The following is a 27,806-nucleotide window of genomic DNA, read 5'->3' as shown; positions in this document are numbered from 1 at the left end:
AATAGAGCCATGGCTAGGTAAAGCTGAACTTGTCTTGAAAACTAGAAAATGTGATTACTAGCTAAAATGTTAAATTCTATGAGGCTGTCAAAAGTGAAGAGGAAACCAATTCTGCTACTTCTGTTCAATGGCTGTTCCAGAAAGATGGCATCTTTCTTTTTAAAGCCCTTTTCTGAAGGGCTTGTCTCTTAATAACCTTCATTAACTTCTGTGTGGTTGCCTAAGAGCTGTCTCCTATCCAAAAAAGTTTAACACAGTCTCAGTAGAGATTGTGTTTATTTAAGTTTGTTGGAAAAACATTCCTATCATTTCAAGAATGACTAAATATTTTTCATTCGCATAGTTGGCATTCCAGACTATGTTTTCCTGCCTCTGTTGATTAGATGAAAATTAGCAGGCCCGAGTCTAAACTATTAGCTTCAATTATTATCTTCGGAAGAAAATTATGAGACTCCCAGCAATAATGCCCTTTTAGGTATGGGAAAGAGAGAGAGGGGAAATAAAAGAGGAACCTGCCCTGTTGCAGGCCACTTCAACAGGAAATACCTTACAGCTGGGGCTTGGAATGCTGTAAAATCAGAGGGAGAGGTTCGTCTAATCATATGTTTCAGCATCAGCTCTGAACAATGATATTCTAATGTTATTTGCAATATCTAAGGGCATTTTAAATTACCAGGTAAAATGAAAGTACTATGAAATTCACCCATAAAAAATTTCTGATGCTCAGGTTAAAGACATAGGCTAAGACATGGTCATTGGCCTTGATTTGCTACTCACCATATGACCTTACTTGGACAAGCAAAAAATAAAAGACTGCTATATTTTAACTTCCATTTATGGAGTTAGTAAGTTTCCAGGATACTTAGAGTTAAAGGATGAAACAACATGCCAAAGAGTCTTTGAGATACTATGAATATTTTATTATTTTTGGCCTGCTAATGATAGCCTAGTATATGGGACTACAGCAATACCACCCATAAACTGAGTTTTGATGCCTGTTATGCACCAGAATGGTAATATCATGTGACCCTGCCGCATCTTTGACTTCACTGCCTCTTGGGTCAGCCAAACTATGTTTGACTCTTTGCCACAGAAGCAGTAGCTTAATCATTGGAGATACTGTTCGGTGAGAAAGTATGATGGGCAGGGCTGAAAACATGTTTTCTTGTTTCAAGGAATTCCCACCCAGATACGTGCCTGGTGCAGACTTTCCTGGCAGCCTGGTAGGCATCGCATTTGAAGGGCAGCTTGACTCAAACTCTATCATCAGCATTTATGGGAAAGAATAGAGTGTCCTATGAAATTAGGACAGATGATGAGAAGGACAGTATATTTGACAGCTCACAGACTTCCAGCCTTTAGAGCTACGAACACAGCATGCAATCTATTGGCTTACTAAACCCACACGGGTCAAGAAATGCCCAGCACCCTCTCTTCAATGCCTTCCCAAGTAGGACCAGGATTCCCCAGGTAAGGGATCCAAGAAAGTGAGGTGGCAGAAAAAAAGAGCTGACTATCTGGTTCAACCACATTTCATCGTAAATCCAGAGAATTAGAAATAATCCATGCACAGGAAATGTCTTAGCCCTCACTTCAAGGGTTGGTTAAGTCCAGCAGAATTATTAGGCCTGCCTGAAACTCAGCTCAGCTTCAGATAACAACTGTGCAAACAATACTCATTTAAGTTTTCATTGCGGAATTTAAAAACAAAACACTGAAGTATTATTATATAGAACAAGGAACACTCATATATCTATAACCCAGCTTTGACAATCTATAAGCAACTCTTTGATTTCCCATCTGAAATGGGAAATGAATTCTGGTTTTTTTTTTTTTTTTTAAGAAAGAGAAAGATAAATAGTAGATAGGAAACTACCCATTCACCCCACCGGAATTTGGAGTTTATTTACTGGCGACCCAAATCACTGAACGTAACACTGTAAAATACTACCTATGTTGCTGTAAGTTCTCAAAAGGTGATATTCTTGGTATTGGCTCTGAAATCCCCACGGTCATCAAAACCATCAAGTCCTCCCAGTGAGAGACTGGCACGCACTGGGCCTGGAAAACAGCCCCCTGAGGGGCCTCCAGCCACAGCCCAGGAGGAGCCAGCAGATCAAGCCTGACATCAGCACTTCTCTCTCGCATCAGGTGTCACAGCCAAGCTGGCCTCACACCTGTCCACATCCCTTGCATTTTTCTTATTTAGTCATCAAGGGCAAGTTGCATACAACTCGCAACCCAAAACTCCCTCTCCAACATGGATCTTATCTTTAATGATAAAACAAACACAATTTTTAATGGAAAATGGTACTCTGTCCTTAGGGTCCCTCTGACATTAATAATCAACATTTATACCTCACATGTAATTGGGAAAAATTAGCAAATTATTCTCAATATCTGAGTGCGATGTTAACATAAAAATTCCTGCCCGCATTAGTCGCTGAGATAACAATTCAGTGGCACCTACACACTTGCAAGGCATGTCTCAAAAGCAGTCTATAATATAAAGCAGTGGGATTAGCCTCGGAGGGACTGGAGAAGCCCCACTTCAATTCTGTGATTCCGGGCTTCAGGGGCTGAACTGGGACAGAATAAGCCACACTGTACAACCAGTCTTGGAAGTCCCCCAGGGCTGCCCTTGGAAGAGGGATGAGCGCTCCATGCTCATCAGGAGGGTGAGCAGTCCATCTGAAGCTCCTTGGTCCAGCTTGCCTCTAGACATCTGGGTCTTTCTGCGCGCTGTTCTCAAAGTATTTTTTCAAATATAAGCATTCTATCATTATTCGCTCTTCAACTGATCAGAGGTCCCAAGGGCCATCAGCGTCCGAGGCTCTGGCTCAGAAAGCCTACGTCGGGGTCTGCAGCCTGACTCAGTAAGAGAGTCTGCTTGTGATTTGCTACTCTGGTCTTCCTAACTCACCCATTATTTAGTCATTAACAGTTCTGAGCACCTACTTACCTGACAGGTGCTGTTTTAGGGATTCAAAATAACATGGTAAATTCCTAGCTGACAGGGGATGTAGCCTGTTTCAGACCACTGGCCAACAGGGGGTGTAGCAGTGTGCTGTGTGTTTCATGGGCAGTGTGCCCGGCAGGGGCCAGAGCCGCCTGGGCTCTGGGGACACACCGCTCTGCCCCTCTCAAGCTGCATGACCATGGGGAAGTGACATGACCTCTGTACTTTGGTTTCGGTGATGGTCATTAGGGATACAGTACCTGCAAAAGAGGGAAGTTGTAAGGAGCAAATGAGCTGATGCTCTTAGCGCACCTAGGCCTGGCTCACAGTCCATGTGCAAGACATGTTAGCTACTGCCCTCAGGGGCTATAAGAGAGGTGATGCAGGCAGTGCTAGATGCTGAGGAAGACCTAATCGTGCTGCCTTCATTTTCTGTTTTTAGTTTTGAAGGAGACAAGGACATAGCTTCCATATATCTACTTAAAATTGCAAACTTCAGATGCTACTCCCTGCATTTCCATCTTAGCTCTTTACAGGAGCCAGAAAATAAAAATGTGATTGATGAACTAGAGGAGAAGTAGAGAAAAAGGAGCAGCCCAAACGTAAGGACACAATCCCTTACAGACTTACAGACCGGGATGGCTTATCTATGTACCTGAATTGGGTGTTGACAATAACTTGGTGAGACTTAATCATGAGAGTACTTAAGTGCCCATTTAGAAAGCACTTAGGTACTTGTGAATCGAGCTAGCTGTCAAGTAACAGCGTGGTCTTTAAGGGCCCCCAGGCTCATGCCCCCAGGGCTGCAGGAGTAACCAAGCACATTATGTTGTCACTTGGAAGGTATGTATCTTTAATAACAGCAGCTGCCACTGCAAAGTTCTTCTTCCCTGCAGGTCCTAACACACCATATTTGGTAATGCAGTAATTTATTTAGAAAAAAATCTAAAACCACAATCCTTGTGTGGGGTCCTTTCATGTAATTTCAGGCTCTGACTATGTATCTTGGGATTGTAGCTCACAGGGTAAGGGCCAAAATTTGTTATGCAACCATGTGCAGAGGAATTCATTGTGTGGATAACCTGCATAAATACCAGTGTTTCTGTTTTTCTCTAAATAATGCTGGATGGTTGTTTATTACACATTAACCTTGCTTTCATTTTATTTCATCCAATCCTTTTGCTATTCTGAAATCACCTGAAATCCTATTTAAATATGCTGCTGAGAAAAATATTTTCAAATAGTTCTACAGACTCTCTTGGATCCTACAAACTAAGTAATATAATTCACTCACCTTGTATTATTTTGTAAGTTTCTTACGATTATTAATAATAACCTTGTAGTATCATTCACCTTTTGTATATGTTTTAAGTTTCTTCTTCTTCTTCTTAATAACAAATGACCTGGTATAACAGTATTATTATCTTAATCTGTGCACTGTTTTTTGATCCCACACCAAAAGAATCCCTCTGTATTCCTATATCTTAAAATGAGAGGATCACGGAAAAGCAAACATTATCTTATACAGAACTCACTACTCAACTAAGTTAAAAAAAATAAGAAATACAAGATACATTAGTTTTCTGAGAACCAGGCAGTGGAAGCTTCTAAAAGGTTTAATGAGGCACATGAAGGAGACACAAAGGACCTGGGACCAGAAGAATCTCAGAGCTTGGGATAAAGATGCTGGTTCTGGTGAGGTGGGGGACTCAGCCTGGACATGAGGCCTAAGCAGAAAGTCCAGCATGTGTCCCAAAGGCCTCCTTCCATGAGGTCCCCAGGCAGGAGGAGAGGGCAGGTGGGGAGGTCACATCATAAACACCTGGAGTGGGTGTCAAACTGCAAAGGATTTCCTCCCCTTGACCGCACTCCTCTCTCCCCCGACACTAAAAGGGAACTACAGGTCGGGCCGTGAGTACACTGATGACATTCAGGAGCAGGGTTGGCAGAGGGAAATGACGCTGAGTCCAACAGACCGGTTTATCCCAGCTCGAGCCACATAACGGCAATTGATCTTGGAGAAAGGGATCTAAACGTCTCTAGACTTTAATTCCTTCCTCTCTAAAATGGACTAATCAGGACCTTCTGCACAGTGTTATGAGGATTCCATGAAACAGGTACACATATAAACCACTGACCCCACGTAGTCTTAATATGGACATTCTTTGCCTCCTGGTTTAAATCCTAAACATTCTCTGTGAAGTTAACCGGGAGTCGTCCAATGGTGTTTGTGGATCATGGGAGGTTCTTAATAACTTTTTTGGAATTAATCGCTAACCAAAGCTGTCATTCTTTTCTCAAACAGTGGAAGAGTAGATTATGACTCTGCATACGCTGCAGACACCAAACTGGAAGTGATCAAAGTAGCATTCACCACCTATGCAAACAACTACAGACGTCAGAATAAATCAGTTAGTTTCAATGTGTTTATTTCTATTCACCGACTGCTCTCCTCTCTTCACCACAATAAATATGCTAATGATGAAGATGAGTGCAAACAGGTTGCCTTCCCTCCATGTACTTTCAGAAAGGCCCTATTTTTTTTTAACAAGTTTTCTTCCTCTTACTTTCCATTTATGATTCAAGATTCATGGCGTTAAAGGGGTAGTGCTTACTGTATTACATATTTCTACTTTTAATTTTTCTTACGTTATCATACTCACATATGTACTTAAATATTTCAAGTTGACAACGGATTGCCCCTAATTCTTAGGGACAGATAGTCCCACCTTAATCTGTTTTGACAAGACACCCTTTCTTGTAAAGCCAAGTGTACATCAGGCACACATATTTCTGTATACTCCTTCCCCAGGAATGAAGTGCTGCCTTTAGGGGCTGGGAGGGGCGTGCGTGTGAGGGAGTGGGTGATTTCCACAAAACTGGTCGGTCATCTGGAAGCTATCAACTTTTGAAGTGTGGCAGCTGTGCTCTGAGTAGAGTAATGGTGAGGGAATTGGTGATGTCAACAGAACTGGAGTCCTGGGGCGTACATTTTTATATGATTTTTAAGGTCTTTAATAATGCGAACCCCTCAGAGGTTAATGAAGCAAGTCAGGCAATCTCCAAAATCTGCGTTTATGAAAGCGTAGGTAGAAGCAAAGGACTTTTTGAGAGAGGAATGAGTCTACTGAATGAACTTCTGAAAAGAGCTGTCAGTTCCTTAAGAGCTGTTTTTTTTTTTTTTTTTTTTTTTTTTTTTAATTCTTGAAGGATTCATCTTTAGCAGAGATTAATTCTTGACCCACTTTAGTCCACTTTACTATGCAAATGTGCTCCTTAATGATGAATACTCTCTATTGGATCGGTCAGTTTAAATATTCAATCTCTGTTCTGTCCTAATAGACATGGACAGAGGATTAAGACTGACATGCATGAGTGTGTAAACAATCTTCCCAGGATGTGGGACATGGGACTGAAGCAGGGGCTGGGACATAGGACGGGTTCAGGACACCTCAGGCTCCTTTCCTTTAAACAGGATGACAGGTGGTGAGTGTAGGAACCAAGACCTAAGGAAAAGCCTGAGAGGGACTGCAAAGCCAGAGCCACCCTGAAATGAGAGGTAGGATGCATGCTCAGAGCGAGGACAGAAGGCAGTGAAAACTGCTTCCAACAGTTCCAGGTTCTCTTTCCAGCTGCTCGGCTCTTGGGCTTATGGAAGCATTGCAAGTCGAACATGCTATGCTGGAGTCATGAGCCTTATTTCCCATTTTATTTCACTGCACTGACCTTTGGATATTAATTAGACTTGAAATGAACTGAATTAAAATGTACATATACTTGTGAGGTAGTCTGAAAAGCCTATCTGCAGCGGTGAAATAATCCCCCATGAGTCTCGTTGTAAATTTGCCACACATCCCCCAAATGATACATTTATCTGCCACGGGTAAGAGCGGGAAGCCAACATTATGCCTCAGGGAGTAAAAAACAAACAAGAATGTAGTGGTGGAAGCCTACGCAGCACAAGGCATTCGCCAGGACCTTGGGAGCAGCGCCAGGCTTACCTTCGCACACAGGGCAGCACTCGCCAGGCACCTTGACGGGGTTCATGCAGTTCTGTCCACAGACCGTGGCGACGCAGTGCGGCTCTCCGTTGATGCACTGGCAGAACGTGCAGTCGTCTTCCCGCCACCGGTCTCCGTGGGCGCGGATCTGACCGCTGGCGTAGCAGCCGGCGGGGTTATTAAAAGGATACACTGGATCTAAATTAAAACACACGTTCACAGTCAGATCGAGGGCATCCCACATCTGTCTCAACTCTGCCTGTACCTAGAGACATTTTCCCTCAGTTCTAGTTATCAGCAGTTCTCTTCCAGCTGTGAGCAGCAGAAGCGCGGGGTTGCCTGAGGTGTCTCTTGGGGGACACGCAAAAGCCGCAGTCACACTGAATTTACATCCACCTCCAACCACGCAGGACAGGGGATCTGTGGCATAAAAACCAACGTGCAGGTGTTATCACTTTATAAAATTGCACGACTCTGGGCACAGAGCTGGAGGTTGGTAATTAGAAAACTCAGATCCACCGTAGGCACTGACAACGTCTTCCGGGGTGTGGACTGACACGTTTATCACATCTCAATTTCACTCCCCGTGAAGGGGAAAGAATAATGCCCCCATCTGACTTCGAGGGATACTGTTACTTCTAGGACGGACAGAATGTCTCACGGTGCCTGGCGGTCCATGCGGATAGCAGTGGGGAGGTCAGCTGGCTCTCACCGTGGCCTTGGTCATGACAAGGCTGGTTGAGACACACCGTGAGGGGTCCCTGCTGGTGCCTTGGAGGGAGAACACATTTCTCCCTGTGAGCTGGGCAGCCAAGCCACAGCTGAGGAGGAAAGACAAACATAACCAAGGCTACTGTAAAGTGTTTTCTGAGGTTATCAACCAGGCCATAAACGCTGCATACAAAGTCCCCAAATACCACGATAATGAACACAATTAGAGAAAGCACTCAATTTTCTTTTTTTCAGAAACACATAAAATCTGATCTCGACAAGCAAGCGCTGCTGTGATGGGAGGGAAGTCCACACAATTTTGAGTTTGGTCCTCTTTATTCTAGAGGTAACAGTGCATTATAAGAAAGAAGCCAAATTTAAAATCATGCAGCCACCACTTTAGAAAGGCAATCTGCTGGAAATGGAAGCGGCCTAGAGACCTGACTTAGATAAGACTTTACACATTTCTATATAAAAGAGTACATTGCATCCTTCACTTCTACTTTGAGCCTGGGTCTGAATGGCAAGGAGACAGAACCAGATCCATGCCCAAACAACTCATTATGATTCCTGCATAGGGGTTCACATCCCCATTTTTACACCACCAACTGCTACGTTGTTTCAGAGACTATTACCAACTGGGGGTAAGTTGGGAACAAATCAGTGGGGAAAGCTGAAAGCTTGATATGATTTTAAAAAATCCCCAAGACACCTAGAAAGGAAATCACCTTTCTCCTATATTGGCTAAAATAATTTCTAACAGCGAAAGGTCTTCACTGCTATGAATTATTGCTCAGTATCAGGAAATGTATTTTGTAGACTTCAAACACGTTCTGGTCTTCAATATGATGTCCTAAATATAGCTCAAATAGTGAAAAGGATTTTAGGAAAACAGGCACAAGTATGGCACATGACATGGTGTTTGTCCTCCCACTTATGTGCCAGGCAAGACTGACACGTCTGATTCTGGCCTGCAGGCCTGTGGCCCCGGCGGCCCAGGCAGCCTCACAGGGCCTTCCTACTGTGGAAACAGCACAGCGAGTACAGGCAAGAGAGAGGTAGGCAGGGCTCATTGTTCCTGGTTTCTCCGTAGATACTTTTCTGAACTTGAGTATTCTAATCCCTAAAAGGTATGGGTCGTAGTTAATGAAATTCAGAGTCATCATTCTGAAATGTCTATTATTTCTGAATACCAAACATAGGAGGGCAGAGCTTGCTGAAGGAACATGGATCTATCATCTTGGAGGGAAGAAGGGACCACAGCGAGAGCAGGCTCCTGAGAGCCTTGGTTGGGTCTCAAGCTGCTGGCATCACTGCGCCACAACATGACCCTGCTCTCACCACCGTACATTCTCAAAGGAGGGGGAGCAACAGGGTCCTGAGCCCACCTGGAGGGGCGTGGTAATGGGAAGGACACAGGGTGAGTCCCTCTCTGAGTAGACTGTCTGAGACGCAGTGATGGGGGCTGGCCTGTCCTAGCTGAGCAATCCAAGGAGAGCAGGAGGTGAATTCTAGTGTCACAATGAACAGAATGTCCCCAGGACTTGCTAAGGAGCTGCTGGAACGGCAGGGGAAGAACAGAAAGCACTCTGGGGAAATGGTGATTGTTGTCTACACCCGGAATGTAACACCCCTTGGGGCAGTATTTGCACAGTCTATGTGGCATTACCAGTCTTAAAAGAAAGACCACAGTGTCATAAAAAAGGAATTCTTTCAATAACCGTCTCCTCGGGGGTGAGACTAAGTTAAGTCAGTTTTGACAATAACACTCTGAGCCCTGAATATTCTCACTAATCCTTAATTGGCATCATTCTCACCTTCGCACACTGGGCAGCACTCCCCTTCCGGCACATAGTACCTCTCGCAGCTCAGCTCCCCGCACTGGGCAGTGAAGCAGATGGATACGCCCCCTTGGCATTTACAGTACCGGCAGTTGTCCATTCGGAACAGATCTCCATCATTATATTCCACATTGTTGATTACGCAGAATGGCTTTGTCTCTGAAAGGAGTTCAAATAAAGAAGGCATATTCAAAGTCATTTCTGAGTGGCGTCCTTTTGTGTTTTTTCAAACAGCCTCTGGAAAATTCTGTCTTTTAGCAGGGGGTTATAATTCAATGGAAATTTACTGAACTCGATATAATTTTTTTTGTAACAAGCAATAAAGCAATGTAAAGTAAAATAAACAAAATAAATGGTTATTCTCTTTGCCCCGAGTAATATAAATTTCCCTTAGCAAAATCTGTGCTGACTTCCTCCTACTCCAAATAAAAGAAACCATTTGACCATAACACTCGCATTACTAAGATGTGCTTTAAAGAGATTATATTTGTTTTGTTAAACCAATCTCTACATCAAATAAATTATACTGTCTTCACATTAGGTTTTGTTCTGCCTCAAAAATTTATCTAGGCCTTTTTGGAGTTAATATTCTTCTGTTTCTCCAGGGGTCTCACCTATATGCTTTTTTCTCTCCATATGGTTTAATAAATTTGTAATTTTAGTAGTACCTGGCCTTAAACAAAACTCCTTCTATATGCATTACTTTCTGTAATCCCAGCAAGAAAAGCCTGATGCAGATATTCTTAATTCAAGTTTAGAAGTGACGGGGTCCTAGGTAATTTGCTAAAGTCACAAACTGAACAAATGACAGAAGCAAAAACAGCTCTTCAACTGATACTTTGTGAACTTTCCACCACATTTCAAGGTTGTGTTCTGCTAAAGGCTCAAAGTCCTGCCTTTAGAATCCTCATCATGATACCCGATGATTAAAAATTTTTTCTCTTTCCTGAAAAACACCCCCTAAATTCATTCCTTATCTTTAATTTTGGTTGACTTAAAAAAAAAACTCCCACCAGACTCTCACCAGATAAAGATATCACAAGAAAAAGAAAACCACAGATCAATATTTCTTGTGAATATAGATATAAACATCCTAAAAAAAAAAAATACTAGGAGACTGAATCTGGCAACACATAAAAAAGATTAAATACCATGGCCAAATGGGACTTATTCCAAGAATGCAAAGTTGATTTAATATCTAAAACTCAATTATGTAATATGGCATGTCAATAGAATAAAGGATAAAAACCACACAATCAACCCAATGACAAAAAAATAACTGGACAAAATCATATACCCTTTCATGATAAAAACATTCAATAAATTAGGAATAGAGGGGACCATCCTCAACTTGGTAAACAGCATCTATGAAAAACTCACAGCTAACATCATACTTAGCAGTGAAAGACTGAATGCTTTTCCTGTAAGATCAGGAATAAGACAATGATGTCCACTCTCACCATTACGAATCAGCATTGTATTGGAGGTTCTAGCTAAGGCAATTAGGGAAGAAAAGAAATAAAAGGTATCCAGATTAGAACAGAAAGAGTAAAACTATCTCTAGCTGCAAATGACATGACCTTGTGTATATATATAAAAAAAAAATTCTAAGGAATCTATTAACAGACTATCAAAACTAATCAACGAATTTACAGAATTTCCAGGTAAAACTGCAACTCTAATAAATTGTATATCTACATACTAGCGATGGACAATCTGGAAATGATGTTAACAATTCAATTCACAATAGCATAAAAAAGAATAAAATATTCAGTAATAAACGAAGTGTAAAACTTGTACTCTGAAAACGATAAAACATTGTTTACAGAAATGAAAGAAGGCCTTAATAAATGGAAAGACATCCCATACTCATGAACTGGACGATAATATTGTTAAGATGAAAATAGTCCCCAAATTGATCTACATATGCAATGCAATTCCTATAAAACACTAGCTAGTTCTTCTGTGGAAATTACAAGCCAATCCTAAATGCAAGGGACCAGAATTGACAAAACAATATTGAAAAGAAAAACAAAGTTGGAGGACTCAGACTTTCCTGATTTCAAGACCTGCTTCAATGCTTCAGTAATCAAGATAGGGTGGTACTGGCATAAGAACAGACATATAGTTCAATGGAATTAACTGAGAGTTTAGAAGCAAACTCTTCCCTTTATTGACTTTTGACAAGGGTGCCAAGAAAATTCATTGAGAGAAAAAATTGTCTTATCAACAAATAGTGCTGGGGCAACAGATATCCACATGGAAAAAAATCAGAATGAACCACTGTGTATTACATTGTATAAAACAAATGACTCAAGATGAATCATAGAGCTATGATCTCACTGTCATAGCTACAACGATAGAGCTCCTAGAAGAAAACAGGAGTAAATCTTTGTAGCTTTGGATTTGGCAATGGTTTCTTAGCTATGACACCAAAAACACAAGCAACAAAAGAAAAAAAAAGGCAAATTGGATTTCATCAACTTTTGTGCTTCAAAGAAGACCATTGAGAAAGTACAAAGGTAACCCACAGAACAGAATATATTTGCAAATTATATACCTGAAAAGGAGCTACATCCAGAATATATGAAGTACTCTTATAACTCAACAATAAAAAATAAGCCAAGCTGAAAAAGGAGCAAACTTCTGAATAGATGTTGTTCCAAATAGGATACAGAAATGTCCAATAAACACATTATTAGTTACTAGGGAATACAAATCAAAACCACAGGGAGACACTAGTTCATATGCTTAGATGGCTATAATAAAAAAACTAGAGATAACAAATACTGATGAGGATGTGGGAAAACTGGAAGGCTCATACATTGCTGGTGTGCATGTAAAGGTGCAGCTGCTCTGGAAAACCATTTGGCAGTCCTCACAAAATTAAATGTAGAGTTACCATATAATCCAGGAACGCCACTGCTAGGTATACGAGTACATCACATTTTGTTTACCCATGCATCAGATGGTGGACATTGAAGCTGTTTTTTCTTTTTTGGCGGGGGGCTCTTGTGAATAATGCTGCTATGAATATTTGTATACAAGTTTTTATGTTGGTATGTATTTTTATTTCTCTTGGGTATATGAGGTCTGTCCAGAAGGTACCCAGCCATGTAACATGACATTTATTGAAGAACATACAAGATACAAGAAATATTGTACACAGGACAATGATGCCTCAGTCCCCTTCAAAGTAGGTACCTTGGGACCTCAAACAGTTCTCCCAATCACCATCAGCTGCCTGGGCGTATTTTTCTGAATCTCACTGATGGTCTGAAATCTCTTCCCTTTCAAAGGCGATTTTAGTTTTGGGAAAAGCCAGAAGTCACAGGGCGCCAAATCTGGGCTGTAGGGGGGCTGAGTCACCTGGGTGATTTGACGTTTCACCAAAAAACTCTACCCGAGACATGATGCATGAGCGAGCACATTGTCGTGATGAAGCTGCCAATCACCAGCTGCCCATAGCTGTGGCCTTCTGAGTCACCCAAATAGTTACCGTGGAGGAACGTTCAATGCAAAATTTGAATGCGGATTAGTTGCTCTACTTGCTCAGTCAGCGACCACACGATACACATGTTCACTCAATGGTGTCTACTGCCCCCACTGACTAGTACAGTGAAGTCATCATTGTTCATGCACGTGCATTCCAGTCCACTCTCTTTTGCTGCCAGGTTACATCGATGTTGCGCAAACCGTCCCTGTTACAGTAACAATGGCTGGACTTTTTTCAGGACAGACCTCATATAGCCATCCAATCTAACATTTCTTGGCTGTAGGAAAAAAATGCGGTTCTGATACATACTATTAACATGAATGAACCTTGAAAACATTATGTGAAAGAAGCCAGTCACAAAGGACCTATTGTATAATTCTATTTATTTGAAATACCCACAATAGGCACATCTACAGAGACAGAAAAGTAGATTACTGGTTGCCTAGGGCTCGGGGTTTTGCGGGGAAATGGGAAGGGACTGCTAATGCGTTCCAGAGTACTGGGGGGAGGGGCTGATAAAAGTGTTTTAAAATTGGTTGTGATAATGATTACACAACTCTGTGAATATATTAAAAAACACTGAATTGTACAACTTCGTTTAATGAACTGCATGGTCTGTTTCAATATCTGGTACAATCAAAATACTCCCAGGCTGAAGAAAGTTCTCCTGACCTGGCACGCCCTGTTTAAGAAGGTGAGGAAAACTGTATTATGATACACACATCTCACATGGACTCCTCTGTCCAACATCATTTCTTAATATGTCACCTTGTATGTCAGATATAGACTCTCACAGCCTTTTGAATATATTTATGTTTGTGTTGTACTTAAGGACAATGACTTTCTCATTTGATTTTATAACACTCTCTGTAGAGAAGACAGAACAAGTATTAATATCCATTTCTTCAATGAGGATAATAATGAAATTCAAAGAGATCAGGTGACTTGCCTAAAGTCACATAACTGTGTATATGTTGACACAGGTTGTAAATGTGTTTGAACCTGCTTCCCTGTGCTTGCTGGATGTAATATTTCTTTTTTCAGAAAATTAATGTTATGTTAAAAAGAATCATTCATCTATACACATTTAGCCACACTAATCTCAGCTGAGGTCAGAAGGATCTAAGCAGTTAGACCCCAAGTTCCAAAATATAAAAAACAAGGTGCTTTTACAAATCAAACCCGCATGCTGGGGAGTGAGGCAAAGCACTATACTCACATCATGCTGAGCATCCATTCAAACTGAAGAAAAATTGTTCATAAGCCAATCAATATTAATTACTTAGTCGCATTAGTCAACCACATCTACCATCTGGGCGAAGCCACAAATCTTGGGGCAAGATTTGAAGAAGTCAGGAGGGAACGTTCTGGTTATGAATAAAGCGGTTCCAGATGAACCTGTTTTTACAGGGAGGTGTGCAGAGGCTTAAGCAGGAGGGAACAGGACAGACGTGCCCCTGGGCCAGTTAGGTGTCACTAGCTAATGCCCAGGGAGTAAGGCAGGGAGAAGTAGAGGGATGGGCAGTCCCAGAAAACACGGCCTGGAAAACATGACCAATTCTTTAGGATTAAAAAAAAAAAAAATCACACAACATAATGAAACTCCAGTTTGATGCTGAGAGGAAATTTATAGAGGCTCTTCAGAAAAGAGCATGATAAAAAGGCTGGCAGTGGTCTTCGAGGAGCAACAATCAATTGCTTCTTCACCTGTCGGGGAAAGATGCAAATCTCAGAGCAATGTGGAGATTACCACAACCTCTACAAGAGGGCAATTTAAACGGCTGTGGAAAAACAACAACAACAAAAAAACACGACAATGAAGTAATTTACTATGTAATTTGTATTTTTCAATGCAGAGATGCATAAAAAGCATCTCTTCCGTGATTTTGTTGGGTGTGTTTTGTGTTGGCCCAATTAAATTTTATGTTTCTAAGTTGTGAAATCTTCTCTTCCCTCTTTAATATATTCCAGACCTCCTGGAAAACAAACAAACAAACCTGGTAGTACTGACTGTTAATAACCTCGACCGCCTGCCAAATAACACTGATCGGCAGATGGTGACAGGTATATAGTGTTAACGGAGGAAAAGACTAGAATGTAGAACTTCACATCAGCTGTAAACAGATACAGTTGTGGCCTTTTCTCTTCAATCTTCCAGTGGAAAATGGCTAATATCTTGCCTCTGGTCTCATCTCCCAGGGGGTGAGCTATGCAGGAAGCCAAGAGGGTGGACATCATGAGCCAAACGAGAGACAACTGTGTAACAGATGAGAATCGTCTGAAAATTTCTCCAGAAGTCAACAGTGAACTGATATAATCACAAAGACAGGGCTCATGGATAAAAACTTTTATTTTCCTTATGGGAGAAGGGAGTTAGTGTGCTACAGTATGCCAAACAGATACCATTTTGGGATAAGGAAAAGGGAGCAATACTTATAGAGAACTGCAGAAGATGATAACCTTCTTTAAGCAAAATTAACTTGATGAGACCTCAAGAACAGGATGGGTGCTCCATAACTGGATATTAAGTGAAATATTTCTTTCCAAGTGCCATGTGCACTCTGTTTCTGTAGAAATAGACAGTATACCCCTACAAACATTACTGAGCATTACTGCTATACAGAAAATGGGTTTTTGTACTAATTTTCTTATTAACAGGCTTCATGTCTGAGTTTTCTAGGTCAAAATCTAACTTACAGGTCAAGCTGACTGGATATGGCTCTCCTGTAGTTGATTCGTTTTACATGTTATATTTTGAGGCTGGAAGAGTCAGGTATTAGCTAAGACAGTCAAACCAAAATGTTCTGTTTTATTTAGATTTTTTGTCAGCTACACCAAACAACTGATCCTATCTAAGAAACCAAATAATATTTCACATTCTACGCCAGAGATTTCAAACCCTGATGTCTCCAGGGATGACAGAGGTCTCCAGTGTACAACAATACGGCGTACTGGGACAAAATCATGAACTCATGCCCATCTCAGAGGAAGGGCGGTCGCTCAGCTCTGGCAGACAGATGATAAACGTTTTGTCTGTGGGCTGGAGCAGACACAGAGCTGCTTTTTTAAGGATGCCTGGGATTGTTCCACCACTGCTATGAAGATCATCCTTCCAGGTGATGATTTTGATGACTTCTAAGTTTACATAAAAGGAGCCCAAGCATACCATCTGTCCCTTTGGTTTCTAAACAACAGGGCTCTTGTTCAGCCGACACCTCACAAGCCCTGCCTTCGGCCCTCGTCAGAGAATGTGGTCACAAACTGTCACAATCTGGTTGGCAACCCTCCCAAGCCTTCCACCAAAACACAACCAAAACAAACCAGACCGCAAAGGGAGGCAATGTTTATAGAGAATGTTCCCTCCACCTATTCACCCAGGCGAATGTTTTCAAAACTCAGGAGTTCCTGTGAACATTTTGTAATCTTGTGTTTTCACTCCAATGTGTATTATATTTAAAAAAAAATAACGCAAACACACGGGCGATCTGGATGGCAGCTCAGGGACTGAGTGCCGCGTGCAACCTCTGTTTCTGCACGTGAGGGTTGTTATGTTAACATTCTCCCACTGCCCTCTGAACTGGGCTTTCTACATCTCTTCCTGCCATGCTGCGGGATTCTCAAAATCGAGAGACAATGGATGCTACAGGCATCTAGCTTGCAGCTATGTGCCAAAATGACCTCTGAGAACTCTGAGTTGCATTTTCATACTTGCTTTTGCTTTTTATTGAGAAAAGTAGCCACAGGAAACAGCTTTCTGCACTGGTGGTATCAGAGCAACAGAGGACAGCATCTACTGCATCTTCTTACGTGTCCATAGAGAAGAGTGTTGCTCTGTCCAGTAAGTGGGTTTTCCTCTAAAAATCAGGCTAGTGAATCTGACCTTATCTCCCTTTCACTTTGGTGGCCAGGAAGCCGGGAGCCTGCCTTGATGTTTAACTCCAGCAATTAGGCAGACAGACACTTAGGGCCTGCATCCCTGTGGGCGCTTTCTTTTTGCTTTTCTCTTTCAACCTTTTTGTACTGCTCTGTGGTTCTGATTCTCTTTTTCCATTAATATTTTATCACTGTGAAATTGTACCTGTTCTCACGGTCAAGTTGCCTCAACTCCTTTGTGGATAAGCAAGGCTTTACACACACACGACCTCTGCTTTTCTAGGTGATGATAACGAATCTTTGATATGTAATATCCTTTGATGGTAACCTTATGGCAATAGTAAGACTTTCCCAGGGCAGTAGGTGACAAACAAACACCCACACACACAAGGTTTTTTTTTTTTTTTGTGTGTGTGTGTGTGTAGGGCACATGTGTGCATGTGTGCATGTATCTATCAAAAGAAGTCAAATACAGACTTCAAGACAGAACATCCTTAAACATTATTCTGCAGGATTATGAAGCTTCATAGTATTAGAGTTCCTGGTCTCACCTACAACAGAATGACTAATATAGTAACAGAGACGCTAACGGCAGGACAAGAAATAAGACAAAGATTACTCAAAAGTTTAGGGTGGCAAGAAAGGGGCACCCCTAGAAACACTGTGACTGTGCTTTGCCGTCTCAATGTTTCCTCGTGGCAGATGGCAGGTGCTGTTCCTGAAGCAGAGCTCCAGAGACAGCAGCAGGCCCTGAAGATGAATCCAGGCCACTGAGGTGGAGGTGTGACACTGGAGCGAGAGGTGAAGTTCCTATCCCGAGAAAAAAAAGCACCATGCTTGGGTTTCTACAACCACGAAGCAAGGAAAGAAGGAAGACACTCCTCTTCAGCATCCAGAGGATGCAGCAACACACTGCATCACCAGGGGTGGTATTCCCAGGGGACAAAGACTTAAAGTGTAGGGGCAGTAAAAGATGGGGGATTCCCACAGTGTAACCCCTCTGTGGGCTGGTATTCAAACAGCCACCTCTGGAGGGAGGTTCTAGGATGAGAAACAGACCATATGCCTGCGGGGTGATAAGATTGGAAGGAAACACATTTGAGATGCTGGGAGCCCAGGGTCAGGAACGACTATTTCTGTCTCAAGTGGTAGAAGTTAAATATTCACAGAAAATCACCTACAGTCAATTAAACTGCAGTGGTACCAGAGTAAACAGGTCTGCTTGGCCATTTGCTGGTGTTTAAAAGACATTACTGCTGGCTGGCTGATGACACGGGAGTAGAGAAGCACTAAGAAGAGGTTTATGGATGCAATGGAACCTTCTCTGACCCTGTGCTCCGATTTACAAGGTCTTTAAGCCAGGAGGCTCAGCTCCCTTTCTCTATTCCCTGGAATATCCAGATCTGTGTCTCTGGATGTGAATGACAGGTGGGAATACAAAATAATCAGACTATTTGCTCTTGAGGCACATTTCCAGGTGCTTCACACATAAAACTTCACTTAATTCACTGTAATTCACTCCATTTTACAGATGTGGAAACTGAGGCCCAGGGAGGCCAAGAGATGCCCAAATTACACAGCCGGTGAGGGAGGAACCCATTTTCAAATGGAGGTCAATGTTCTCTCTTAACCACAAAGCCGTCCTGCACAGGTTTCTTCAAAACAAAACAACATACGGTCACAGGACTAAACTCTACAGGACTCAACTGCCATAAAAGCTTTCTTCTGGGGGAGGGCAGATAATCTTCTGAACTGACTTCTTAGAGGCAGTGGATGATACAGATGTTTCTATAGGTGCAGCTCTGCTTATTTGTCCAAATCCACCCTCATTCCCCTTGTGAGTCTAGGTACTGACTCAGCGATGCGCTACAATGACTGACGTCACCCTTGAGTTTCCCGCTTTGTTTTTCTCTGGAAATCCTGATGGTGGGGCATGTCTGAGGTTCTCCTTCCTTCTAGCATTCAAATCCAATAAACACCCTGTCACCGTACCCTCCCATGGAAGGTGAAAGGGAGAGGTGGATTCTATTTGAAGGAACCTTGTGACTGGAGAATCCTATTTCTGGGCCACAAGGCTCAAAAGGAAAGCAGGCCAAGGCTAGTGACCAAGCCTGCTCAGAGGTGCTCTCTCTAAGCAGGAAAATGCTAACCTAGAGGAACAATGTCTTTTCTGTTTCAAATGGCAGTAGCTCCCATGTGCTATTCGTTCCCTCCATTCCCTCCTGACAGCAATGAGATGCAGGGATATGATCACAGGTTCCACAATCTTTTTTTTTTTTTTTGAAATCCTAAGATTGCGTTACTACTGAAACACAGCAGACTAGGACAGCTACATGCAATCTGCTATTACATCTCCCCAGCTCTCTTTCTGATGGATGGACTGATGATTCCCTAATGCCCTTTACTGCATGCTGGCATCTTAGCCAAACCTCCTTTCTCAGTGAGTTCCATCAAGTCCCTGAGTATATTCCCTGCCGTATAAAAGGCAGAAACAGCTCAATCGAACCCTCCCTCCCTCCTCCTCCTCCTGCACAAACGTGCACTCTCTGAGAACAAGAGAAACCCCACATACCATTAACACATTCAAAGACATCACAGCACTTTCCAGGTGTCCCGTCTCCACGAGAGACTATGCGGGGGATGGATCCCGCCTCACACACGGGGGGACCACAAAAGCCAGTGCGACACTCGCATCTGAAACCAAAGAAAAGGGAAGGAAAACCCCATGAATAAACAACAACAGAGAAGTCGGGAGACCACAAAGTGGCTGTGGCAAACGAACTCCACTATATGACACTGTCTTGTTTATCTGGTGCCACTGGGGAATGGGGAAGAGGCTCCAACATCATTTGCATTCCATGTAACTAAGGCTTGTCTGGGCCATATACACCCAGTTTAACTTTTACCATTCTGACAGAAATATTTTCAAAATGCATTATTTCATTTCTTACTTAACTAGACCGGTATTGAGCATAACGTTTTCTTGATGACTCGGGGCCATTTTTATATGCATATGTTACGTGATTTCATAAATCAGGCCAACACAGGCTACCGCAGAATGCGTGCTGCTGAGTTCAATGGCCCCATGTTGCTGCTTCGCTGCTGACCTTTAGGTATTTCGCAGAGATTTTTCTGGCTTGTCTTTCAACTATTAAGTTGTTAGCTTTTCAGTCTTTTCTTTTTGTGCATGATTGTCTAGTAGCGCCCTCAGGTTGATCCACACTAATTAATTTATAATTGTGTCTGACAGAAGAAACAGACTGACTGGAGACTGAGGAGCTCTTTATAAATAAAGGGCCTGAGCTTTTCTAAGTGGACCTTCTGACAGCTATAGGGGAGATGAAAGTCTTAATTCTGGGATCTAAGCCGCATGTGCCCATTTCTTGCTACAGGCACGAATGAGGTGTTTGGTGAACTTCAACTCTGCTGTGAAATTTGCCTAAGCGTAGAAAACTAGAGGCAGGTAAAAATCAGAGGAGAAAACAAATGTGGTCACCTGTCTGAGGCTGACCTGTTAGCATGAAACAGGAGGCAGGAAAGGAGAAGCTCAGGCAGCAGGATGGCAGGATGGGAATGTAATGAGGAAGGAGCAGCTGGCTGCCTGCCCTGGGACTCCCCTGGGGACGGGGGTGTGGCCGGAGGATGGAGAGGACTGTGGGAGTTCCCAGGTAGTCCGAAGTGAAAGGAAGAGACCCTAAAAGGAGACATCCTTACAGGAAGTATGTGGGTGTTTATGTACAGTGCGGGGGTGGGGATGGGGTGTCAAGAGCAGGAGAAGGCCACATTCCCAGCAGGGAAGAACTATTAACACATTCATTAATTCTGTTTTATTCTTCCTTCTTATGTAAGTAATTATTTTGTTCCTCTATCATTCTTCAGATCTTTAATAAACTAAAATATTCCTGCAGTCTGTGAGAACCTCAATAATCAGACCCAGAGGTTTAATTACATTTCTAGTTAACTGGAGAACTAAGGGAAACAAAAGGAAGTTCAAATGTGCACCAAAGATCATCAAAGCCACCAGAAAGGTGTGAATGACCTTCCTCAAGGCCGGCCCTCCCAGGCCTCTTCCATGTGGGGAACAGTTATATCGGAGTCCTGGGAGAAGCGGGTGTTGGAGCTAAGTAAGGTTTTGCTCCAGTGGTATTTCTGCCCATGGTTTAAAATAAACATGTGCTTGTTTTCTGTGCGTGCAGCTGGGAGCTCTCGATTTATAATCTGTATTCCTACTGGACAAACACCTTGTAGGACTGAGTAAATATGAACTGGGCTTTAATTCCCTATAAGGTTATTCTACAGTCTTTCGTTTTTAGGTACTCAGCCACTGCAATATTAAGCGCATAATCATAAACTTTGATATAATAGTAGCAATATACTGTTTACATTTATTGCAATGGACACTAAGTACTGAGAGCCCACACCCTGATCCCAATATCTGAATGTGATTAGAATGAAAGATTCCTACAAGAATATCTGGGATTCATATTCTTGTCTACTGATGGGTTCCATCATTCTAACCTAAGAACATAAAACAGCATACAATCAACCGAAACATGTCTTCATAGGTTGTCCTTCAACCCTTCAGCGACCTTTACTGAATACGTATCTGCCCTTATCTGCCTGGCTTTCCGCTAGGCTGTCAGAAATCACGCCAGCCTGAAAACCATACCTAAGTCACTCTGAGTCTTCTTTTTCCCCTTCAACATTTGATCTGTCTCAGCGTTTACATGTCTTGTTTACCTTCAGACCCGTATCGACTGTCTCTAGCATGTTGCAGAAGACCTGACACTGTGCACAGTTGCCTATGAACCCATTTAGACAAGAAAAACCTTCCAGGCTGAAGTTTCACTTCTGCACCAGAAAGACTGACTATTAAAGGTCCAAGGACTCGGGTGCCCTGGTTTTTGCTTGGTGGCCTCCTCCCAGTCCTCCCTCCCCTTCTCTGCATCTCCCTTGGCAAGTGCTCCCTACCTGTTATCTTCTGACTTCTCACGGCTCCCCCTGAACTTGGGGTTAGTGGATATTAAGGACCATTAGCACCTTTGTACAGAAACAATTTGTGAAGGAACCAGGAAAGGTGAAAATGAGGATTCATGGCAGATATATATCAAGCAACTAGTCATGGGGTTGAAACTTTATGAAACAGCCATTTTTTTGACAGGTTGAAAATAGTCAAATAGCAATTTCACATAGTTCAACTGAATACAGCTGATATGAGTCATCTTTTGACAGGTATGTCTACATTCACTCTGTCAGGTAACAAACGGGGGACACTATCACGATCCTTATTTGCCAAGGAAATTCATTATGTCCACAAATTAGGTGAGTCCAATGTAGTTTATAAAAAGTCTTTAATAAAAGTATGCGTCCCTTTGACAGATGATGAGGGAGGCACAGAGCTGCATCAACTGACCTGAAATAAGACTTCCTGTCCTGTATTTTCCACTAAAGGAAACGAGATGTTCTTCTCTCGAGTCAGGAACAGGAAATGCTGAATTACAAAACCGAAGAGTGCAAACTATACCTTGTCCTCACAGTCTTTTCTCTGTTTTTCTTCTTCTTTTGTCATTGCACCCCAATCTTCCTCCTGCCTTTTACCCCAATGCCCAAATAAAGCACAAGTGAGAGAATGCAGAAAAGGTGGGATCAGTGGCAGGGGAGGCAGACCAACATGAGGGGGAGAGAGAGGCTGATTAAACTGATGCCCCCGTCCCCCTTACCCCTCATGTCTGAACCCCCCCCCCCTTAGTGTCTAGGCTCTAACGTGGCCAAGTCTCTGCTCCCTAACTACGCCACATCCACCCTACAGCTCAGGTCCTCTGCTCTATAGCCAGAAGTCTTCCATTACTCCTCCCTCGCTCGGTCAGTTCCTCGGCCTCACACGCAACACTCCCAGGTCCGCACACCATCCTGCTCAGTCTATCTCTTCATTTTGCTCCTGCTACAGTTCCCTGCTGTTCTCCAGACCAGCCCTGATGGCGATGCTGCCTTCACACCGCTCACCCTGCTCCCTCCTGAGCATCCCTCCTCCAGCCCTCATCTCCAGCTGTCTGTCTGGACACCATCTGTCTTTCTGGGCCAATCTCAAATAATACTATACTTTTTAAAAGCCCTTCTCTCACTGTTCGGTGGCGACCTGAGTACTCATCTTCCCACAAGCTCTCTTTGGATCCATCATGTATGTTCATGAAATAAATATGTTTTAAATGAAACTGAACTGGAGATGAATAGAAGAGGGACAATATTAACTAAAGAAAAGGAAGTGAGAAGGAAAGCAGTGAGATTTCTACATTGTGAACTCAAAAAAATGTAGTTAAGGCAGAGCTGTTATGTTTGCATGATACCTTGAAACAGAAGTGCTGAGGGCTTTACAACATTTTTTTTTTAAATAACAGTTTTATTGAGATGAAACTCACATAGCATAAAATTCACCCTTTTTAGGTGTATAATTCAGTGGTTTTATATTCACAGGGTTGTGCAACCATCACTGCTACCTAACTAGAACAATTTCATCACCTCAAAAAGAAACCCTGGACTCTCTTCACCCTACCCTCATTCCCTGGCAACCACTAATCTATGTTCTTTCCCTATGGATTTGCCTATGCTGGACAGGTCATATAAATAGAATCCTGCAATACATGAGCTAAAGGCTTTTGTACTTGAAACAAGAAACAACCTGTATTTGCAATCTGCAGAAAAATCAAGCCTCTAGTTTTAACCTCAATATTAAGATAATGATCAATTAAGGTAACAGATTAATAAATGTTTGCATAATACAACCACTAATCACAGCTGCAGCCGGGTGGGTTGGTTAAGCTGTCTTTTCTTCTCCAGAATAGAAAATGCATTCAGCTCAGTGGGCATCTGAGTGCCCGAGAACAATGATGAACAGCACTCAGAAATCATCTAAGCCCCTAGAGGGCACTCCCTTCCTTAGGAGGCCCATGCTGGCTGGTTCCGCCGGTGGAAAAGCAGCGCAATCCTGGACTCCCCAGACAGTCCCAGGCAGGCCAGAGGCTCGGCACAGCTTCCAAGGTGCTTCAAGTCTGGCCTCTCCTTATCTTGCAGCTTCCAGATTCCACTGGTCCCTCATGCCCTGAAGCTGAGCAACAATGGCAATCTGCCATTCACTCAATCTACCCACCCCTGCCCCTTATCACTCTGTGCCACGGCTCAGATGTCCACCCGCCTTAAACCCCTGCCTTTCTTTTGCCCCTGGTGAATTCCACAGCTTCAGACCACACACTCCACAGGCCTTCTCTGATCACAGAGCAACCAGGCTTCACTTTCCTTCCTCTGACCTTCAAAGCGCCCAGGGAGACCGGGCTCTTGAAGAGTACCTGCTCATCCTACAAAATCAAAGTCCTACTTTTCTCCTGTGAATTCCCCTCATGCTGGGGACATGCCCTGCGTGTCTTGTAAGTGAAAATATTGAATGATAAAGGCATCTGAACAATAATCTGGAATAAACATTTTTCTTCATGGCTAATATGCCAGAGGTTGGACCATGCATTGTATTCATAGTTTTTATTTTTATAAATTTTAAACTGAGAGCTAATAGGTGCAGTGGTTTTCAAAGTTAGTGTGTGGAGGGAAAGACTGGGATTTGTCTGGAATGCAGATTCCAGGGTGCTAAATACGAGGACTGTTTTTCTGCAAGTGTGGCTCAGGGTTCCAGAATCTGTCCCTACAATAAAATAAGCTTTCCAGGAGATGCCCCTGAATGGAACCTGGGACCCACTTTCTGAGAAACTCACTTCTTGACGTGCAGGCTCTGGGTCACCGTTGTTTAATTTGCACTTTTCATTGGGAAAAGCCAAGGTCCACTAGCTTTAACATTACAGTGAGAATGATGATGATTAGCACTTGCTCCCGATCACTTACAAAGACGCTTCCCCGTGAAACACATGCAGTGAAGAGAAGCACAACCCTATTTACTATCCCACACAATCATTCACCAGAAAATGTGCGACCACTGGCAAGCCACTTGAACTCTGGGATGCTCAGTTTTCTCAGCCATAAAATGAGATGGTTGGACCCTAATGAGCTTGCTTCTAACTATAAAAACACCACGATTCTATTATTGCCAACCCCATTCCCATCACCGCCACGGTCTGATTCTGGCTCGTCCCTCCCTACTTACTGCCTACGCTCTGTCCCTGGAGCACACTACAGCCTTACATTGCGTGCAGGCCCCTCCCTTTCCCCTCCTCCCCTCACTAAGCACCTCAACCTTCAGACCCGGATCAAGCTGGGCCTTCTGTCTGAAGCTTTCCTGGTCTTTTACTTATTTTTTTGGAGGGAGAGTATACTTATTTTTTTCTTTCCTACTAATGAAGACCAGGCCATGCAGGAGAAGAAACAATATGCCCAACAATTGTGTTTGCATATCACTAGGCTTGTCTTCATAACCAAGTTATGGCTTCAGTACTAAGCAGAAGAATCAACATCTGTTTCGCCAGGATGACTAGAGAAATAGTAGAGGATGCTGATCTGTAGGGAGTTGCTAGAAGAGGCTGCGGGACAGAGGAGTCTTGTTTGCCACTCCCGTGCCCTTCAGCAAAGCACAGGGGTGCCCCTGGAATGTGCCCCCGTGGTGGGCACCACACAGAGCCAAGGGTAAATGTTATGCTAACATTCCACTACAATCAACTCCTTCTGCAGAGGAGGAAATTCGGAAGCAGCAAACCATCAGACTCCTTCTGTTCCCCCAGCAGATCCTTAGCGCTGTCCATACCCTGGGGGACCAACAACTCCGTGGGGCCATCTGCAAACGATGTCCCCAATACTGGATTTATTCCACACTTGGAGGGAGTGCTTGAGCCCTCCAAAAGGGGTGAAGCACTGTCTATAAACCAAAAACCACTCTTCACAGGTGGGAAGGAGGTCACCTTTCAGTGAGGAAACAAGGACAAACGAGGAATTAAGAGGGCCGAGTGCTTGCACTACCAGGATTCCACAGTGTAGTAATGAAATAACTGTCAGGAATGGAAATTACAATGACACGTAAGACATTCCTACTCTATAAAAAGCAGCTTCAACTTTAATTACATCTGATGTACTATCTTTCTGCTAATTAAATTTCTTAACTCCTTCCAGGAATGTGTAAGCTTGAAAAAGAGGCTGCAAATAAAACATCCAAAAAGAAATAAGTTTCCCCACCTGAGAGTCAAACTATCCTGATGGAAAACTGCACTACCCCCCCAACCCCCCGCTGCCCCCCCAAGGAAGTTTCTGAGGGTTGAGTTTTCTCATGTCTCCCCAGGAGAGACTCGCTACTCTCTAAGTCACAAACTCTCCTTCCCATTTTCTTACGTCCATTCCTGTATGATCTCCTTGAATTTCGCCCACCCAGGCGGGGGCGCGTGTGGGCCAGCACAGCAGGCACATGGCCCGCTCTGAGGATGTCCCTCCCTTCCAGCAGCCAGCCCTCCCCTTTACAGAAGTTGTCACCTGTTCAACCAGAAATGACACATTCTTCACTTCCCCTTCAGAGACAACTGCAAAATTGCTCTGCATTTTTTTGGTCGCGGTTATTATATGTTTCTTCCGGGGGTGGCAGCTGGGGGATGTGCTCCAATACTGGGAAGGTAAAAACTGAGGGCTATTAGGGAAAGTATGCCTTTGTATTTCCTAGTAACAATAATCAAGTTCAGTATAAACCCTCAATAAAGCAGTCATTATAGGTCTCTTCTTAGCCGATGATCATGGTTTCCTCCTCAAGGCTGGTATGTGGCTCAGGAAACTTATCTTAAGGTGCTAAGTTAAAAGAAAAAGTGGTATAAAGTGTAAGAACATGAAAGTTGTAAGGCCACCTGGTCTCCATATACTTTATAAAATTATATTCTAGAACCATGGCCCATGGTAAGTAGGCGGGGTGACAAGAAAGCACTGGCACTGTACACACGTTACTACTAACTTGCCGTGACCAGCTAGGGGACAGAGCTGGAGAAACTCCAGTGGGACTCAGTAAGTCCCGGCGGCAGGGGAACCAGAGGCCCTGAAACAGCGCTGCAGAGAATCCCTGGGGCCCAGGGCCCCGCTGAAAACGTGACATCTAGGACCTGGCAGGCTTCCTGAACCACGCTCGATTCAGCCCAACAATTTGCTGACGACCAAGTCCCAGCAAGGCAAGGCTCTCCGCCGTTGCTTCCTTAGTTCGTGCTGGGCCAGCTGGCCTCAGAGAGCGAAGAGGGGCAGGGGTGAGAGGTGCATGGGGCCAGCCAGGAGAAGTCAGGAAGAGGGGGAACTGGCACACTGCACTCTGGGAGAAAGGAGGTGTGGGTTCGGATGTGTAAGTTTTACTACAACAACATGAGGTATTCTCACTTCGGAGCCAGAATTGTTAACTGCATGAGAAATGCACGCTTTGGACCTTGGAATCAGCGTGTTTGTGAACAGGTAATTATTTTCTACCTATTTGCTCACTGTGTACATGCAGCAGGGCACTCAGCGGGGTGGCGACAGCGGACACACAGGGTCCCGGCCCTCAGTTTAGGGAGGTGTCGGATATATAATCACAAATGAGAGCACAGTGGGATGTGGAAGAACGAACACCAATGACATCGGGACTACCTTCTATCTGAAACCGGAGCAAAGTGTCACTGCCAGGGCTGTGACCCTCCTCACAGCCTATGTGGGGTGGAGCTGGGGCTGAGCTGCGGCTGCCAACAGCTACCTTTACATGTGTGTCCGCTTGGATCCACGAGGGCTGGCAGTTCCCAGGCCTCTCATCCTTGTCATCAGTGCAAAGTGCAAGATCCTCTGGTCTCCTGTCTACAATGGAATGTGCATCCCCAGAGTCTCGCTCAGCTTCCCAGGGACTCATCCTTTCATGCCACCTTCTCTGCCCTCCCAATCTTCCCTTTGTTGACAAACTCTCTCAACACCTGAACATCATCATGAAGGATGCCACCCCTATCTCT

General features: G+C 43.4%; 1 protein-coding gene across 1 annotated transcript in view; it reads right to left on the bottom strand.

The window, feature by feature from the left end:
* CRIM1 (cysteine rich transmembrane BMP regulator 1) overlaps window positions 1–27,806 on the bottom strand; it is a 175,036-nt gene that overhangs the window by 53,002 nt on the left and 94,228 nt on the right. Inside the window, exons 5-7 of the mRNA XM_090281145.1 lie at window positions 19,454–19,575; window positions 9,489–9,671; window positions 6,961–7,158 (exon numbers count right to left, since the gene is read on the bottom strand). Of these exons, the coding sequence (XP_090137271.1) occupies window positions 6,961–7,158; window positions 9,489–9,671; window positions 19,454–19,575 (503 nt within the window). The remainder of the gene's footprint in view (window positions 1–6,960; window positions 7,159–9,488; window positions 9,672–19,453; window positions 19,576–27,806) is intronic.

This window comes from Furipterus horrens, unplaced genomic scaffold, assembly GCF_987537825.1.
Source record: "Furipterus horrens unplaced genomic scaffold, mFurHor1.1.pri manual_scaffold_6, whole genome shotgun sequence".
In the NCBI taxonomy this organism is placed as follows: Eukaryota; Metazoa; Chordata; class Mammalia; order Chiroptera; family Furipteridae; genus Furipterus; species Furipterus horrens.
The sequence above is the reverse complement of the archived record's forward strand: the minus strand, read 5'-3'. Positions and strand labels throughout refer to the sequence as shown.